Source organism: Hetaerina americana, unplaced genomic scaffold (genome assembly GCF_022747635.1).
Source record: "Hetaerina americana unplaced genomic scaffold, ioHetAmer1.1.p SCAF_9, whole genome shotgun sequence".
Taxonomy (NCBI): domain Eukaryota; kingdom Metazoa; phylum Arthropoda; class Insecta; order Odonata; family Calopterygidae; genus Hetaerina; species Hetaerina americana.
The window spans coordinates 22,232,580-22,249,471 of NW_027287538.1; the positions used below are offsets into that span (position 1 = coordinate 22,232,580).

The 16,892-nt window shown below is 36.8% G+C and overlaps 2 protein-coding genes across 2 annotated transcripts in view; one reads left to right on the top strand and one right to left on the bottom strand.

The window, feature by feature from the left end:
• Positions 1–116: 116 nt before the first annotated feature.
• Positions 117–11,699, bottom strand: LOC139699026 (speedy protein 1-A-like). Its single transcript, XM_071598025.1, has 6 exons — positions 11,681–11,699; positions 11,455–11,599; positions 11,210–11,357; positions 5,354–5,591; positions 805–866; positions 117–128 (listed from the first exon to the last, which is right to left on the bottom strand). Exons 1-6 carry the CDS (start codon positions 11,697–11,699, stop codon positions 117–119), a joined length of 624 nt encoding a protein of 207 aa, XP_071454126.1.
• A 594-nt stretch (positions 11,700–12,293) lies between these two features.
• Positions 12,294–16,892, top strand: part of PolE1 (DNA polymerase epsilon catalytic subunit 1) — a 53,393-nt gene continuing 48,794 nt past the window's right edge. The window contains exons 1-6 of the mRNA XM_071598026.1: positions 12,294–12,348; positions 12,442–12,563; positions 12,639–12,857; positions 12,941–13,170; positions 13,255–13,498; positions 14,975–15,291. Coding sequence (XP_071454127.1) covers positions 12,294–12,348; positions 12,442–12,563; positions 12,639–12,857; positions 12,941–13,170; positions 13,255–13,498; positions 14,975–15,291 — 1,187 coding nt within the window. The remainder of the gene's footprint in view (positions 12,349–12,441; positions 12,564–12,638; positions 12,858–12,940; positions 13,171–13,254; positions 13,499–14,974; positions 15,292–16,892) is intronic.

Genomic DNA, 16,892 nt, shown 5'->3' on the forward strand with positions numbered 1-16,892 from the left:
GCTAATGATTGGTCAACTGACCAGTTTCTTCTTGATGGTTGAGTACTTCTCAAAACACCAAGATTTTTAGATTTTTAAATATAAGCAGGCAATCATGCATGCCACCAACCAAATATTCACGCTATAGCCTGCAGAAATATTAGCATTTAATCATGATTAACCATTTACTGCATAAATAATGACATTTTTTTAAAATTTAGGATCATTGCTAATGTATAATTTGTAAGTTTATGTTAGTAAATGGTTTAGGAGAAGTTTCATGATCTGTCCCTGAATAAAAAAAAGCCAAATAGCCTATTGGATTTCCAAAAAATAGGTTGAGGATAATAAATAGAACCACTTATTGAATCAATATAAATATATTTACATTCTTGATAGCTCATTTTAACATTGTAATCATATAACATATATTTTGGAGGAACTATGTTCCAAATGGCATAGAATTGCTCGCAGTGAATGAATCTTTAATTGGTAAATATTTTTAGTTGCAACCAACAACAAAAATTGATCATACTTAGCTCAGCGATTCCTATGCTTAAGAGTTAACAATATTATAATGTACCACCCAAAACAGTACAAGACAGCAGTTGACATTAACAATACTATATATTTTACCATAAAATATATTTGATAAATGTAACAGGAATATATGACATAACTATATGAACTCACATAGATTAAAACAGTGAACAGAATTTTTTTGAGGAGGGGTAAGTCATAGCTTACGCTCAAGTTCATACCCCGCAAGGCAAGCTATTCTTCGAAAGGAGAAAAAGTTGCCTTGAACTTTTTATTTGCACTCACCGAGCAAACTATGTGTGAGAATTCATCTTGTTCATTGATGCAGCTTATCCTTCCACAGCCATCTATAATGTCATTTTGAAAGAATTGATTAGTTATGAATGAGTTATCAAAGTGTTAATCACAGATTTCAGGAAACAAGTTTAAAGACTGATTAGTATGAGTGGGGTGAATTTGAGAAAATGACCTTGAGTTAGAGTTAAATGGGAATAAGATTAGGTAGGTTCATATTGTGAGTGCTCAGTGATTGTGGTTAGAGAAGAGGCAAGGGAAAGATTTGGATTTAAAAAAGGGAAATTGTGGCTCACACATCCCCTCATTTTTCTTTGATCCTTCCTTAGATACTTTTTTTAATCCCTCACAACCCACCCTTTCTTTCCATTGTACAACATCCCCACCCATTATCTTTTGCTGCTCGGATACAATGAAAGTGCCACTGACATCTTTCAGATCCAGCAACCATCCATTCTCCTGTGCACTATTGATTCTGATGAGTCACCCTTTCCCTTCAGATCCCTCCCTTCTTCCCCTCATCCCTTTCCCCACTTCAAAGGTCATTGGTCATCAACACCCCATCTCCATAATCTTATGAGTGGCTGTGTTGGGATTGTGGACCATTACCAAAGAATTTGGACCCATCAATTCTTATTGATCAGTATGGGGAATGAGGGGATCGAGATGGTGCGGTGGCCATCGTACTGGCTTCCCACACAGAGGGCTGGGGGTTCAAATCCCGGTGGTGTTGAATATTTTTCAGAGGTATCTTTATCCCTACTTGAGGAGCTTAATGGAGGGCACTTAAGAGTGAGTACGCCGTCCATCGGATGGGACGTTAAGCTGTGGACCCCTTGGCACCTTTCGTTAAGAGTAGGCTAATGCCGACGCCGGGTTTCTCTCCACGCTTCATCCTTTCCTGTCCATCCCCTATGGCGCAAAGGACCTCAGCAGTCGGTCGCCTCCCTTAAACACTACTACTACTTGTATGGGGAATGATACATGTACATGACCACAATTCCTCACTGGGGCATATTAGGACACGTCACACACATTTGATGAACAGTGTTATGACTGCATAATTGTTGAGTATTTTAGTATCCCTCAGGCAGACTACAGTTGAGGGCAGCACAGCACAGTTCTACTCCTATTAATTGGTTTTGGCAACAAATTATCATCACAAGTGGTTAGTGGTTTCCTCTCGTCATTTTTTTAGTGTTTTAAAGGATTTGGAAAGCCATTGCACGTACTAGTGACAAGATTACGTTATGAAAATGGTCAAAGATCAAAGAAGACTATGCAATGGTTACAGTGTGAGTGAACATTTCTGAGAGCTCAAATTGATGAAATCATGCAATGGGAGCTCAAAAAAATTGGCCACTTTTCATTACTTAGATGACCAGTGTTAATAAAGGAAATTTGAAAACATAAAGACAAAAACTTACAGTTTTCCTCTTTTTAACAATTTTTTTTACAGAATGTCAATTTCTTCTGATGGCACATGATGCAAATATATCAAAATGTGTCATACTAAAGCATGTATTAGTGGTTAATTGAAAGTTATCAACATCACGGAGCAGTTTCATTACATCAGATCTGATGCTACATCAATAATCTGAAGGCAGAAGTCAGTTTACTATGTGTTTATATTTAACCCTGTGGAACTTACACCTATCAATTGAGCACAGACACAGGTACTGAGCATGTTAGGTTCATATTTTGATTTAGCTATCTCAGCAGTGATAACAATAATAATCCTTGGATTATTGCATGCAAAATATACAAAAAAACTTTGTAAAATGAAATACTGTGTTTCAAGCATAAATGGTGAAATATACATTTAATAAACAATGCATCATGTATTGTATCACAAAAAGCCTTGCCAAAAGAGTAGTGGATGGGTAGAAATTATCACCTGCTCACCAAGACCAGTTGTTGGAAATTTCCATGAAAATAAACTCATCATGAGCCCATCAGAATCAATGAAATCAAGAGTTCCACTGGGTTAATAGGAATAGGTATATTGGCATTACTTAGCGAGACTCTTATTGCACAGAGCAATTACTCCAACAGTGAGCAAGAAGAACCCTGACAGGATTGTGTTAGCAAGCACATTTGAGGAATTCAATCTTCCAATGTGGTCCTGAATTTACATTTCCTTCTTGCTTCTGCGTGTGCAAGAAAGGCACTTGAATGTTGAATCAAAAAATAATGCTGACCCCCTTTAGTCTTGTAAGGAATGGGAAAAGTGATTTGAGAACAATGATGCCATCTAAGATTGTATTAGCAGTAAAGAGTTCAACCAGGAAGCTGAGGTTCCCCACTTTAAATTCATGATGCCAAATTTTTTTCAGTTTTTGAGTAATCTTTTTCTGGAATGAGGCAACATAAAAAAATGACTCCTACATCTACACAATATGTGCAGAAGTGGTGAGAGGCAGCACTTTTACCACAAGACATCGATGGTACAGATCAAAAGGATCAGTCCAGTACCAACCATCACACTTGTAGGCTAGAGTTAAGTCCATGGAAACAACCATGGTGCAGTGATGTGGAAGACAATGGGAAACTAATTGAGTTCCTCAATGATATAGCCCCGCACACATGATGACATTCCTCCCAGTAAAATAGTCCCTCAATCGGATTCCCTAGTATCTACTGGGAGGAGAACATCAGTCAGAATGGAAAAATGTACAATAGGAATGGGGAGCATTAGGTCCCAAGGAATTATTGGCAAGCTGATAAATGCAAAGATAGAGATGGTCAGAATGGAGCTAGATATAAGCTGCTTGTCAGCGAAATAAAATGATCTTGGGCAAATAACTTCGCCAGTAATTAATTACAAGTATCCAAGACATCTTGGCATTTTTCTGCCATGATGTTTATATAATCAGGAAATAACCAGAAGATTAGAATCCTAATTTTCAGCAGCAGGCTTAAAGACAGAAGCCAAACTGGTAAGAGAGAGAGTAGAACATATGAAAGCTTTTGCCTACATTTTAAGTACAATAACATGTTTTGTAAGAAGCTCAATGGATATTAAGTACAGAATAGTTTAGCTAAGTTAGCTAGTTTAGCTAATAGTCGTTTATGATAACAAAAAGGCAATATTAATACTCAAAGAAATGACTACAAATGAGTTAGCATTTTGTGAAAATACTCCAATGGAGTGTGGCACTGTATGGGTCAGAGACATGACCATAGGAAAAGACCATTTGAAGTACCTTAAAGAAAAGAAGAGCCAGATGGATGGGACATATCTTGAGGCACAATTAATTAGTAAAGAATATATAAAGCAAGGGGAAATTGATGGAAAGGTCACATGAGGAAGGCCAAAAAACAGATGAATTAGCCAAATGAATAGGGATGTAGAAGTGCCACCAAGGCGCAAGAAAAATATTATGGGATGGGAAGAATTGAGGGCTGCAGTTAAACAATCTTCAGACGAATGATGGCAATGAATATAATATTTCAGTAGCCCTTCATATGGTGGTCATGTTGCTCAACAACCCGACATGTTCAGTCAACAAATAAAATCTCTCCTTCTCTTAAGCAGTCTGAATAACATAAATTTCATAGAAGTAATTTTATTTTGCAAGGGCATTTCTTAGAAAATAATGTTTATTTGTTATTTAACACTTTATCCATACATAGTAATGAGTGCATTGAATCTATCAGGTAGTATTTACATAATGCTCTCAAGTCCTTGCTATCTATTTTGAAATATTTATCACTTTTTTAAGTGTCTGTGTTCAGATTTTACAGGTGAGGATAAATTCTTGTGATCGGGGGTCACCAATGTTTGGTATACCAAAGGGAAGGAGCATAATAAAAGGTACCCAGTGCATGTAAAATCTAAACTCAGTAATGAGTCTGCCAAGGAATCTGGTCCCTGTGGGGTGGCCATTTTAAAAGGTAAACGATGTGTCACATTAAAAATCCAAGTGGAGCAGATGATGGGAAGCCAACTTATTTATTTTTCCTTCAAATGATGATGGACCAATCAAATGGATGGAACGAAAAGCAAAGAGGCACTGGGCATAGCAGTGGGAAGAGAGCAAGTTGCCAGGAATAATTCGAAAAAGGCAGGAAAAGTGAACTGAAGGCTGTTGGTGATAGCCAAATGCTGAAAGAAGCCATAAAGGGAAGAAAAGACGTTTTTGACAGCACAAACAGGGGTAAGAAGCAAGTGAAATGAAGAAACATTGAGCATAATGTAAGTGATATTTACGTTTTGCTGTTCTTTACAAGGGCTAAGCCATGATATGTTGTAGATTTGAGAGTCCATTAAAAATATACCCCGAAATATATGATTCGAAATAGTTCTCACTACATTTTTGTACTTGACTTATCCGAAATGCATTTGTAAACAACATTCTCTGGACCAATAAAGTTTTTTCTTTGCTAATGCTGGCAATACGGCGAAACACAATTGATGTGAGTGTAGTCCTCACAGCATAAGTGCTAGTAATACAGCTTAGTCTCGGCAATTGCTCTTTTGAGAATTGGTCTTGGGCATGATTGATTGGATAAAACCTTAAGCATAATAATAACTTACTGATGAGATATGATTTCATCTCTTCCAGAGGCTGGATTTTACTTTTCAGTGACAGGAGACCATCATTTTCATCAACTTCTTCACTTGACACAAACTCATCAACATCACTAGTAGGACTAAGGGAACTGATCCCTGGAATCTTAGGGCTTGAGCTTAGGGCCACATTCCTCTTTGCTCCCCCAAGAACCTCTAGTCTCAGACGTTGCCAAATGGGATGTTCTGGCAGCATGGCTATCACCTCACAGGAAAAAATAAATCAATTATGGGAGTGATCGAAACCAAAATATGAATATTAAATTTAGAATTCATTAATGGTTAAAGCAAGAAGCACTTATCAAATTAATGAAATACGAGATGCCATCAAGTTGTAAGTTTTGATGCTTTCCCAGTGAATGATTCTAGTGAAGTCTTCATGGGTTTTCCACAGGGTCAGGGATTCAGTTGCCGATGTTTCAACAGTTAACTCTGCCATTGTCCTCAATAAAGCCTTGAATATAATCGAAGAGTCATCTATCAAAATGTTGGTAGCTGCATCCATGACCCAGCTGAAAATCTGAGAAGACTTCACCAGAAGATCTAAGGTATCTTAATTTATTTCTTGGGACTGGGATTATATGGAAATATGTATGTGGTTCAGCTTAAACATGGACACTTTTTATGGTTACAAGACATTTATCATTATCATTAGATTGGATTATCTATAGATTAGTTAGATCTAAATTATCATGGATACATTATCACTAATCAAACGCTCTCTTTTCTTCCGCCTCTCTTCTTCAGTGAACTCACTCCTCGATTCTATTGATCCTTATTTGCTTTCCTCCAGTACATTTACTGACTATAGCTCTTTCCCATCTTTCAATAATTAAATAATGACCTCTTCTTGTAATTTCTGTTGCTAATTTTACATGCAAATGTCCTTGTTCGTGTGTTGTTTCATGCTTCACTTTAAATTGCAAATTTACTCCTGTGTGTAGTTTTATTTTCAAATAAATTTACTGAAGTGCAAGTTGTTCATATAGCTGCTGCCAGAGTGAGAAGTGTTTTTAATACTTGAAATGGCATTATAACGATCTATTTTCTCCAATTTCATGGTTTAACACCAACACCAAAATACATCATCAGTGTAAGAAACATGCTTGTTATTTGTATAAAATACATATTGGCAGGTGCATGACAGTTCAAAGAAAGCAGAACGTTGTGTGACTGCAAACCCAAGAATCCTCAGGGCCACAGACCAGCTGGTTTTTGCATTGGGCAAAAGCAACCCATTCTACAGGAGCATTCATGCCTGCCATGGAATCATGGCATCAATCCTAAGAAAAATTAATTTTCACTTGGACATATTGCAATGAATCGGTTGTCATTTATAGTAATAAATTACAGATAAACCCCATATAAATAAGAAAAATTCTTTTAGATTATTGATGTTGGTAGTTACTGTACAATGCTGTAGTTCCAAACTGAGAAAATGGTATAAGATGCTGCATATCCTCTCATGTATCAGATCAGTAATCTCAGACCATGAAGCAGAACAAACTCAGAAAGTTAAGAAAGACCAGGAGAATTGCTGTCAGCAAACAAGGATCATAAGATGGATAATAAAGATATTGAATCCAGTACCATCTAATTGAAAGTACCAAGAACTTTTTACCATCTAACAGATAACATTTGTACATATTTTAACAAAATTCACTCAGGAATTTCCAATGTAAGCCACATCTATATATGTGGCTTACATTTTCCAATGCTTTCACTCTTATTTTTAATCATGATTTTTCTTTTTAATGTCAATCATTTCCTGTTCAATCTCCCTCCATGGACTACAGCCTTGATGTGGCGGAAGGTCTGGGTGTTCCTATGACCCATAGGGCTGTGCTTGTAGGAGGCATAATAATTGTTCTTATGTAAGGTGGTCACCCATACCAGATAGTTCAAAGGGTAGGAGCCAAACATGTAAAGGTGTACATGCAGTCTGTTCCTCAGTGAGGCAGCTGCAAAGGCATCTGACCTCAGTGGGCAGGCCATTTCAGTGATGGCATCACATTAGAAACCCTATTCAGGAAGGCAACAGGAAACAAACTCAATTATTTATTCCAAGAAAATAAGTCCTGGCAACCATGGGACTCAGTCCCTGTAGCAGAGCATTGTGTCCAGCAGCAGAGGAAGCAAGGCCTATGTGGTCATCATCATGCAAATCCTAGCATGCATCAATGCATGGGAGCAGAAATGACATGGAAGAGGAATTCCACTGTGAAAATATAGACCTGGAATTTTAGGAAGATGCTGAGAACAGGGAAATTGCTGAATATCAAGTGAGAGATGGAGAGAGAAATTCTACCCAATTGCAGCTTGTATGAGGTAAGATGAAAAGATAGTGAGGATTATTTAAGAAATAGTGTCAGAGTTATGGAGTAGCAGAAAGTCAATGAGGGGTAGCCACAGGAATTAATAGGAAACTGGGGAGATGGGTTAATGAACGTGCACCAAGTCAAAGACATAATATAATTAGTAGAAGTAAGAGTAGATCCAGTCGATCTATTGATAATCCAAATGTACGTACAAAAAGCAATTGTGCGGAAGAAGAAGTAGTGTTTTATGATCAGCTGTATGAAATGATTGAAAATGTACCTCGAAGAAAACACTTGATAGAGATAAGAAGATAGAATGCAGTGACAATTAAAGGGATAGATAGGAGTTAGTTAGGAGAGTACAATTTAGGATAAAGGAATGATCACAGGAAGAGAACTATATAGTTTTGCTGGATAAATAGTTACATTTTTCTATCTGGCACCTGATTTGCACATCACAATAACCACAGCTACATGTGAAAAATGCCACAAATGATATAATTTAGATTATTTTACGGTTAAGCATAGATTTAGGAATAGCATCACCAACTCACAAAGTTTCCTGGGAGCAGATGTAGAGTCAGATCACAATTGATCGCTCGAGGTGTGATGTTAACTTTAAGTGAATGAGAAAAGGGAGTGTAAGAAAATGGAATGTAGAAGACAACTGGGGTGAAAAGGAAGGGTTACCAGGAGGCAACTGATAAACTTCTACGTGAGGCTATGGTAATGGATATATTAGAAGAAAGATGGAAATATGCCATAAAAGGAATAAGGAAAGCAAATGAAACAGTAGGAATGGTAAATAGAAATAAGTTAGGAAGCCATGGATTTTTTTATGAATTACCGAGGAAATTATGAGAAGAATGGATGAACAAAGGAAATGGAAGAAAGTAACTGCAGAATAATGGAGAAAAAAGTAAAAATGGCTTAACAATAAATGAGGGAAGAAATTGATAGAGCGAGGGAAACACGATGGGAAAAGAAGTGAAAGTATATGGAGTGTTTTCAGAGAGAGGGTGAAATGGACATGCCGTAGAGGAAAGGTGAAAGAGCTTACAGGACATAAGAAAGGGTATTATGTTTACATTATCAGAGAGGCAATGAGTAAAATGTAAATTAAAAAAGAGGTTATTACAATTATGGGAAGAGTTAGGATCTACAAGGGGAATATATGCTTAAATGATATCTGACGGCCAGGAATACTTGATTGCAAGATGAAAAAAGTATTCAAGGAAATGAAAACAAAGACAACTGAAGGAATAGTAAACATCCCTGCAGAACTACTGATGACTAGGGAAGAGGAGGAAAGAAGAGTTTTAAGCTCATTAGTAGCACTTTTGAGAGAGAAATATGACCAGAAGACTTCGTAATATGTATTGATGTCCATCCCAAAAATGGGAATAGCAGCAGTGGATAAGGACTTTAAGTTTGAACAAATTGAGTAGCTTCAGGCGTGATGTGGTGGAAGTCGAACATAATGAATAACTGATTGAAGCACTTTTCCACTTGATAAAAATATTTTTATTTACGACTGGGTTTCGATGTATTACATCATCATCAGGTCTATCATTGACCTGATGATGATCTAATACATCGAAACCCGGTCGTAAATAAAAATATTTTTATCAAGTGGAAAAGTGCTTCAATCAGTTATTCATGACTTTAAGTTTATTGTGACACATGGCAAAGGGATTCATTTGGATGATCAAGAAAAGGATGGAGAAGAGCACAAATGAGTGCTTAGAATATCTGTGAGATTTAGAAAAAGGATGGGTATGCATGATGTCATAGAAATAATGACACTGGTAGAAAGAACATCTTTAGTATAACCAAGATGTATTTTGAGAAGGCATTAAGTACACTGGTAACCATTTATGAACAATTTGCAGAAGGGAGGAGTATACTGACAAGATAGATGACTTTTCTGGAACCCACATATGTCTCAAGAAGAAAAGTGGCATTTACCAAAGAGCAAGAGATGGATTTGATTTTGTATGACTAGACTTTAGCTAACATGTAGCATGAAGCCCTTACAGCTTTGAAAATTATCTTTCAAATATGCTGATTAACTTAATATAGAGCACAGATTTAACACAGCCAACCCTATTATGAGGATTAACTGTCAGTAACAGGTAGTAAAAGGTTTGGTTTCTAGAGTAGAACTCCTTTGATGCCAGTGAGAAGGCTAGAAGCGACAAATCTTAATAAATTTAAAGGGTTTGGATGGAAATTTGTGGAACATTGTGGTAGTTGGATTAAGGTGGTGAGGGTCTTTGACAGGAGGCACTGGGGCCTCTTTGTACATTTAGCCAACCCACATTATACCTGGCAGCTTCCTGCAGATGGAGGACAATACGGTTGAGGCATGGTCCCACCTCTTGCCTGGGTTTAATTTTATATAACTGCAGTGATCCAACATGAACCTGTTTAAGCATGGCTAGGCCCATACCTAAGAGGGCATGGTGATTTAATGGCTAGAGTGCTGGGATACTGGCCCATGTTTACTTCTGTGAGGCAACTCGGAACGCCCAATTTGTGATTTCTTCAGGTACTAGGTCTTGCAGGAAAACCATGAATAGCATGGGGAAAGGAACTACTTTCCCATATTCCCTTGTTCATATCTCACGTTGCTGCTGGGCTTAGTATTGGGCGAGCTTCTTCAACCAGCCTTCTGGTTGATCATCATAGTTTCAAATGTGAGATGGCTAACAATCATTTGTGGAACAAGGCAGATAATAAGAGCAAAATGACAGAAGAATGAGTGTAGTGACATCAGGGGAAAAAGGATAAATGTAACTTGCTGAATGGGTGCAACTGATGGATAGGTGCCAACTATACTCAGCAGCAGGTAAATCCAATACTGTGAACTCTATAAGCTAATGATCACTCTGAGACACTGCTTTTTCAGTGCATGGTAGGATCAATAAAGGGTTTCGTCTAGTGTGACATAAGAATCTTAATGAACATTCAAAGAGTAGCCATCTCATAGTACCTTCCAAATGATGAAATCCTCATAAATTGAGAGGTATACATACTCTGCTGTGAAAACATATTATCTCTTTCTCTGCTTCCACTAACAGCAAAAAAGTCAGAAACTGTTAAAGTTGACTATTCAATATTTTAGAGTGATCAGTACTTTTTTATAGTCTTTATCCATACAAGGGTTTCTCTCTCCCTATGATATAAATAAAGGTAGATGACACCTATTTTCTACTTCCAAAACATAATCACAAATGTCAATTCTGTAAATTATAGTTGTTAAATTTTTACTTAAATAAGTGTGCAGTTTCAAAAAAGTGAAAATCAAGTCATAGATGGATGTCCAAGGTAATCACACCAAGTAGGTCACCTAACCTAAAGCTAAACATGAAAATGGTTAATTTTATTTACCAAAATAGATGCTGTATTAAAAATGTCTAAAATTATTTTTTTAAATATAAAAATGTTCCTTTAAAATGTGCATTGAAACACCGCTAACCTCTTCACAACATTTTTTACTAACTAAACCTCTGTAGTTCATTGCCATCCAAAGTTCATCTCTTTTAATTAACAATTCATTGTGCTTATCTTCCCAATTGGTTCCAAAGAGCCACCGAACGAATTCATACTTCAGTTCTTCTTCGTCTTCTTCCATATCATGAGCTAAATGACTAAAATATAGTCATCATGGTAAATGAAAACATTTTAAATGAGCATTTACATCCTCAAATGCAAAAATATCTGGGTAAAAGTACAATGTCCTCTTACAGAGCAACAAAAAAGTTGTAAGAATTATATTCTTTGTAAGACAGGCCTGCTCTCTTGAAATATGTCATGACCATTGCAATAAGATACTTGTCTGCTAAACGGCATAATCGGTCATGCTCCATAAATGCTGCAATAACTTGATCCTCTGAAATATCAATACAAATATCGCAGTTATTCGTAAAACACAATGCTATACCTAGCAATTAATAATATTTATTTTTCTCACCTAATAGAGCAAAAAACATTTCCATATCCTTCGCAGTAATAGGTAAACATTCAACTATCTTCAGAGATGAATTATGAACTTTAGGAATTGGTTCATCATGCGGATCTAAAGTTTCATGGCAAAGTAAATCTAGCACATACGAATCATCGCAACGAGATATTTTCATAAAATTCATGGCCTCTCTGACTTTTCTTGTTACTTTCATGAAATAATTGTTTTACAGTACTGAAAATGATTACTTGATCATCCCTTTACTGCAAAGAAGTTAAGGAATCAATTCAATCTTGGCGAAAAAAAAGAAACGCTTGTAGTTTTCAATTCATAAATATTTCTTTGAACACACGCTACTCACACCAGAGGTATGATTTGATCTTAAAAAATCCTTTTGAATTCAGAGATGTTACTAAGATATTCATTACTTCATAATAAGAGCCGGCAATCGCATTCTTCCGCAGAGTAATCGATTATTAGGTGTAACGAGCGGTCGATTTAGTTTTCGATGTGAAAACCGCGGGATTTACTATTGTCGTGGAAAACTTACGGCGGCAAGCGGAGAGACATTTATTTTCCATTTCAGCTTGCTTAAATGTTGTAAATCGTATAATTAGTTGAAATGGTACTTCAAAATAGTGGAAAATATCGCCCAGAAAAAGGAAAAAATTGGAAAGGTGGTGCAGGAGGAAGTGGGTAGGTAGAAGTGTTTAAGACGATAGTAAATGTGTATGAAATGCTTTCTGAATGATCGTGTTCATTTTACAGAGAAGACTCTTCAGAATTAAGGCTGAGGCAGTCCCTTGAAAACGATGTCATTGACTCAAAATATGGATTTGAAAGAGTTAAGGATCGCGCAGAACATGTCGGGTACCTCATCAATATGCACACGGTAACTATGTCTTCCCTGTAAGTTACGTGTATCTATTCATAAATTTAAACCATTAATATTTCTCTCCGTCTGTAGACAGAGATATTGGATGAAGACAAGCGGTTAATTAGTGCTGTAGATTACTACTTCATCCGTGAAGATGGTAGCAGGTTCAAAGCCTCTCTTCCTTATATGCCTTATTTCCTTATATTGACAAAGAAAGGATGTGTAGAAGAAGTGTCTGCATACTTAACGAAGAAGTACAGTGGAACTTTGGCCAAAATTGAGCCTGTTTCCAAGGAAGATTTAGACTTGGTAACGTATTTATTGAGAGTATTCTGGTGCTTTCGGATATACTACATAGCACCTTGGTATAACTTTCCTATTTTGTTTTGCAGCCAAATCATTTAGTTGGATTGAAACAGAAATACCTTAAATTATCATTTCTCACCGTGAACGATTTAATGAAAGTGAGGAAAGAGATTGCTCCTGCTGCTCATAAAAATCGTGAAAAGGAGAAGGGGAATACTTTCTATTCAGAAATGCTTGCTTCCAGTTTATTACAAAACTCCTCTGTTCCAGTCGCAAAAAAAGTGACCAACCAACTTGATAATATAATTGATATTAGGTGATCATCATTGTCAAAATATCAAAATTTATGCTTATATTTAATTATAAGTCATATTTCTGATTACTTTGCCTTTTTTTCCAGGGAGTATGATGTGCCTTATCATGTGCGTGTGTCCATTGATTGTCAGATATTTGTCGGAACATGGTATTCTGTGAAAACATATGGGCCTCATGAAGCCCCGACCATTACTCGCAGAGCAGACTTGATTGATAGGCCTGATACAATTGTTTTGGCTTTTGACATTGAAACCACAAAGTTGCCATTGAAGTTTCCAGATGTTGCCAGTGACCAAATAATGATGATATCTTATATGGTTGACGGCCAAGTAAGTTAAGATTTGTAAATTAATACATTCTGATGCTGGTTAGTTTAATTGTATTTGGTTGTCAGGGAAGGTTTTTAGTGAATGCAAACAAACCACTGTTGCTCTTCTATTCCTTCATTAACATAATACTAAACACCATAAACCAAAATTAAACTTAAGCTTCACGTAATTGTGTTCCATCCAGCAATCCTACTTCACTAACCCAATATTCTCCCCTCTAGTCCACACCTAAAATATCTCTATATGTTTTTCTTTGTCTATTTTATTTTCTCTGTTCTGCTCCACCCACACATTTCATAAGTCTCTAATTAATGCTTTTCCTCTTGGTTCTGCAATCAAAGTCATGCTCTCATCACTATGCTTGTGTTTATATTTGTGTGTGTAAAGCATTTGTTAGGTTTGTGAACTATTCCATGTACTCAAGTTCAATATTTAATGTAGCCTTACTATTGCTTAAGAACCTTGTCAATTCCACCTTTGTTTTCTCATAATTGAGATTCATCACATGAGATCATAATTGAGATTCATCCATGTACTCAAGTTTATTCAAGTTCAATATTTAATGTAGCCTTACTATTGCTTGAGAACCTTGTCAATTCCACCTTTGTTTTCTCATAATTGAGATTCATCACATGCCTATCACAGCAGTTGTGTAGTGCACTCAGCAATAGTTAAAATACTTCAGCTTGCCACAACTTGTTCATCTAACTAAATAGATGCCTTGCTCACCTATTTTCATTGCTATCTCCAGCAAAGTTAAGGAATATGTCTCTCGTATAATAAATAGACATTTTCCCCCATATATGTTGAAGGGCATGGGTAATTATGGACAACACCATCTTACCCCTTTGCCTATCACTGTCCATCATGATTCTCCAGTCCCTGTCTGAATTTTTATAGTCTGAGATATGTGGGTCCATTGTATTGAGCCATGTTTAATCACCACATGCAATCAAGGTACTTAATAACCATGGTGAAGGTATGGAAGTACCCATCTTACCTCATCTGGGCTCAACATTGCTTAACTTTAACTTTATTGCCACTTTTAACCTGCCTACCACATGCAGACAGGCCCCAAGAACACCACAATAAAGGAGTGGAGGTCACCCATCCAACGTCCATTCAGTCCGACACCAAAACTTGCTTAACTTCAGTGATCTAACAGGGAGTGGCATGTCAATGTGGTGAGACCCTTGCTCCTCTTTTGGCCTTGGAAATTTTGCCATTTTTGCAGTCTCAAGGGCATCATATACATGTTCTAACCAATTCAAGTCAAGTCAATTCATTGATTTTGGTTTCAGTTAGCAATGTAGCTAGTTGAAAATTTATTTATATTATTTATTTATTAAATCAGTCTACCAGGTGTTCATGTACTATTTGTCTTACCATTGTATACTATGAAGGGTATCCTTATTGATATTTAGGAAGCCAACTTCAGGGATGGATCATTGGTGTAGGTTAATTCTTCAATTTTAGGGTTTCCTCATCACGAATAGAGAAATCATATCTGCTGATGTGGATGATTTTGAGTACACACCTAAACCGGAGTTTGAAGGCCTGTTTGTGGTTTGGAATGAAGAAGATGAGAAGTCACTGTTACGAAGGTTTCTGGACCATTTCATGGAAGTGAAACCTCATGTTGTGGTGACTTACAATGGGGACTTCTTTGATTGGCCATTTGTGGAAGGGCGTGCTGCCCTTTATGGCTTTGATCTCAGGACAGAAATTGGCTTTGCAAAGGACAAGGAGGGAATCTATGCCTCCCGCCCTTGCGTTCACATGGATTGTCTCTGGTGAGTATATTTCTTGTTTAATCTGTAATTATCCAGCATGATTTTAGGTCTGATGAGGTGAATTTACTTTTAGTGATGAAAACGCATTTGCAATTTCCAGTGGTAATATTTTGTTTTCAGATGAGAGTGAATGTAAAAAAGCTAAGATTATTATTTTCAAAGCGTAAAAATCACTCCCCTTGATCGGGATCCCTTGAGTTAAACTATGGCCATAAGGCATCCTCTTACACTCCCAAATTTTGGTCCCTGTCAAGACGAATTATTTTTACACTTTAAAAATTGTTGCATTGTAATGTGCAAAAGTGGATGACTCCCGTAAAAGTTACTGTTGCGGCATCTCCCCCAGTTTCTTTGAATTTTTTCAAAGGTTATGAGGTTTCTGAGAAAAGAGGAAGGCTGGTTTCAACATGTAAATTGAAGGTAATAAACGAGAGCAGAGAGGACAGTTAACTTATCTTGGAAGTGTTTTATCTCCAAACGGTGAAAGTAGAATTGAAGTTAAAGAAGAAGAAAAGTTGTGTTAGATATGGAGGTCTTGACAAGGAGGAGGAAATTGGTGACAGGGACGTGGAGTAAAGATGTTAAGAAAAGACAAATGAAAACTTTAAAATGGATATGGTTTTGTATGACATAGAAACATGGCCATTGAATCAAGATGATAGGCATGGATTGGAGGCTTCTGAGATGTGGGTGTGGAGAAGAATGGGAAAGGTAAAATGGATGGATGGGAAGTCAAACAAATAAGTACTACATATAGTGTGGGGCAGAGAGAGAGTTGTTGGGAAAAATACAAAGGTGGTAGGAAAAATGGATTCAGGGCATATTGATTGGCAATGGAATGCTGAATACTGAGATAGGGGGGAGAAAATTAGGTAGGGGTGGAAAATGATTGGGATTTAGATGGAATGAAGAGAGATAAAATATGTACAGATTTAAGGAACAGTTTATTTTAGTGAAGGGTGTCAGGTCTTATTGTGTTAGGTAAGACTAAGAAATGCAGAAGTCAAACTCATAAACTACCTCAAATGGTAGATCACCTAAATAATAATATCGACTCATAACAACTAGTTTCAATGCAAGGAGTTGGTACCTAGGGCAAGAAAACTATTTATGTACCTTTAGCTATTGCAAGAATCATTGAAGGTACTGCAAGTACTGATGTGATTTGTTTTGAAATAGATATTTAACTATTACAAGCATAAATCAAAGCTACGAGGGTGGCAGCCATCACTAGTGAATGTTTTCAGTGAATTTGTGAAAATGGAGAAAATTGGTCATCGTTATATGATACAATACTTTTATTTGAAAGGCCTCAGCCCAACCAATATAAAAGCTGAACTGGATTCTACTCTAGGTGAGTCTGCACCTTCGTTTACAACAGTAAAATATTGGGTAGCCGAGCTATGTTACTAAATTTGTATTGTTTGCTTTTCATTACTTGGAAGTCAGCTAAATGTAAAGCAATGTCTTTTAGAGATTATCGGTGCCTGAAAAAAGATCGCCAGAATGTAAAGTTACCTCAGTCAGCTGATCCTTAGTTCATTGCTTTCTAGTTTTGACTCTTTCATTTCCTTTTCTTCCTAGTGTCCGCTGTCTCATCA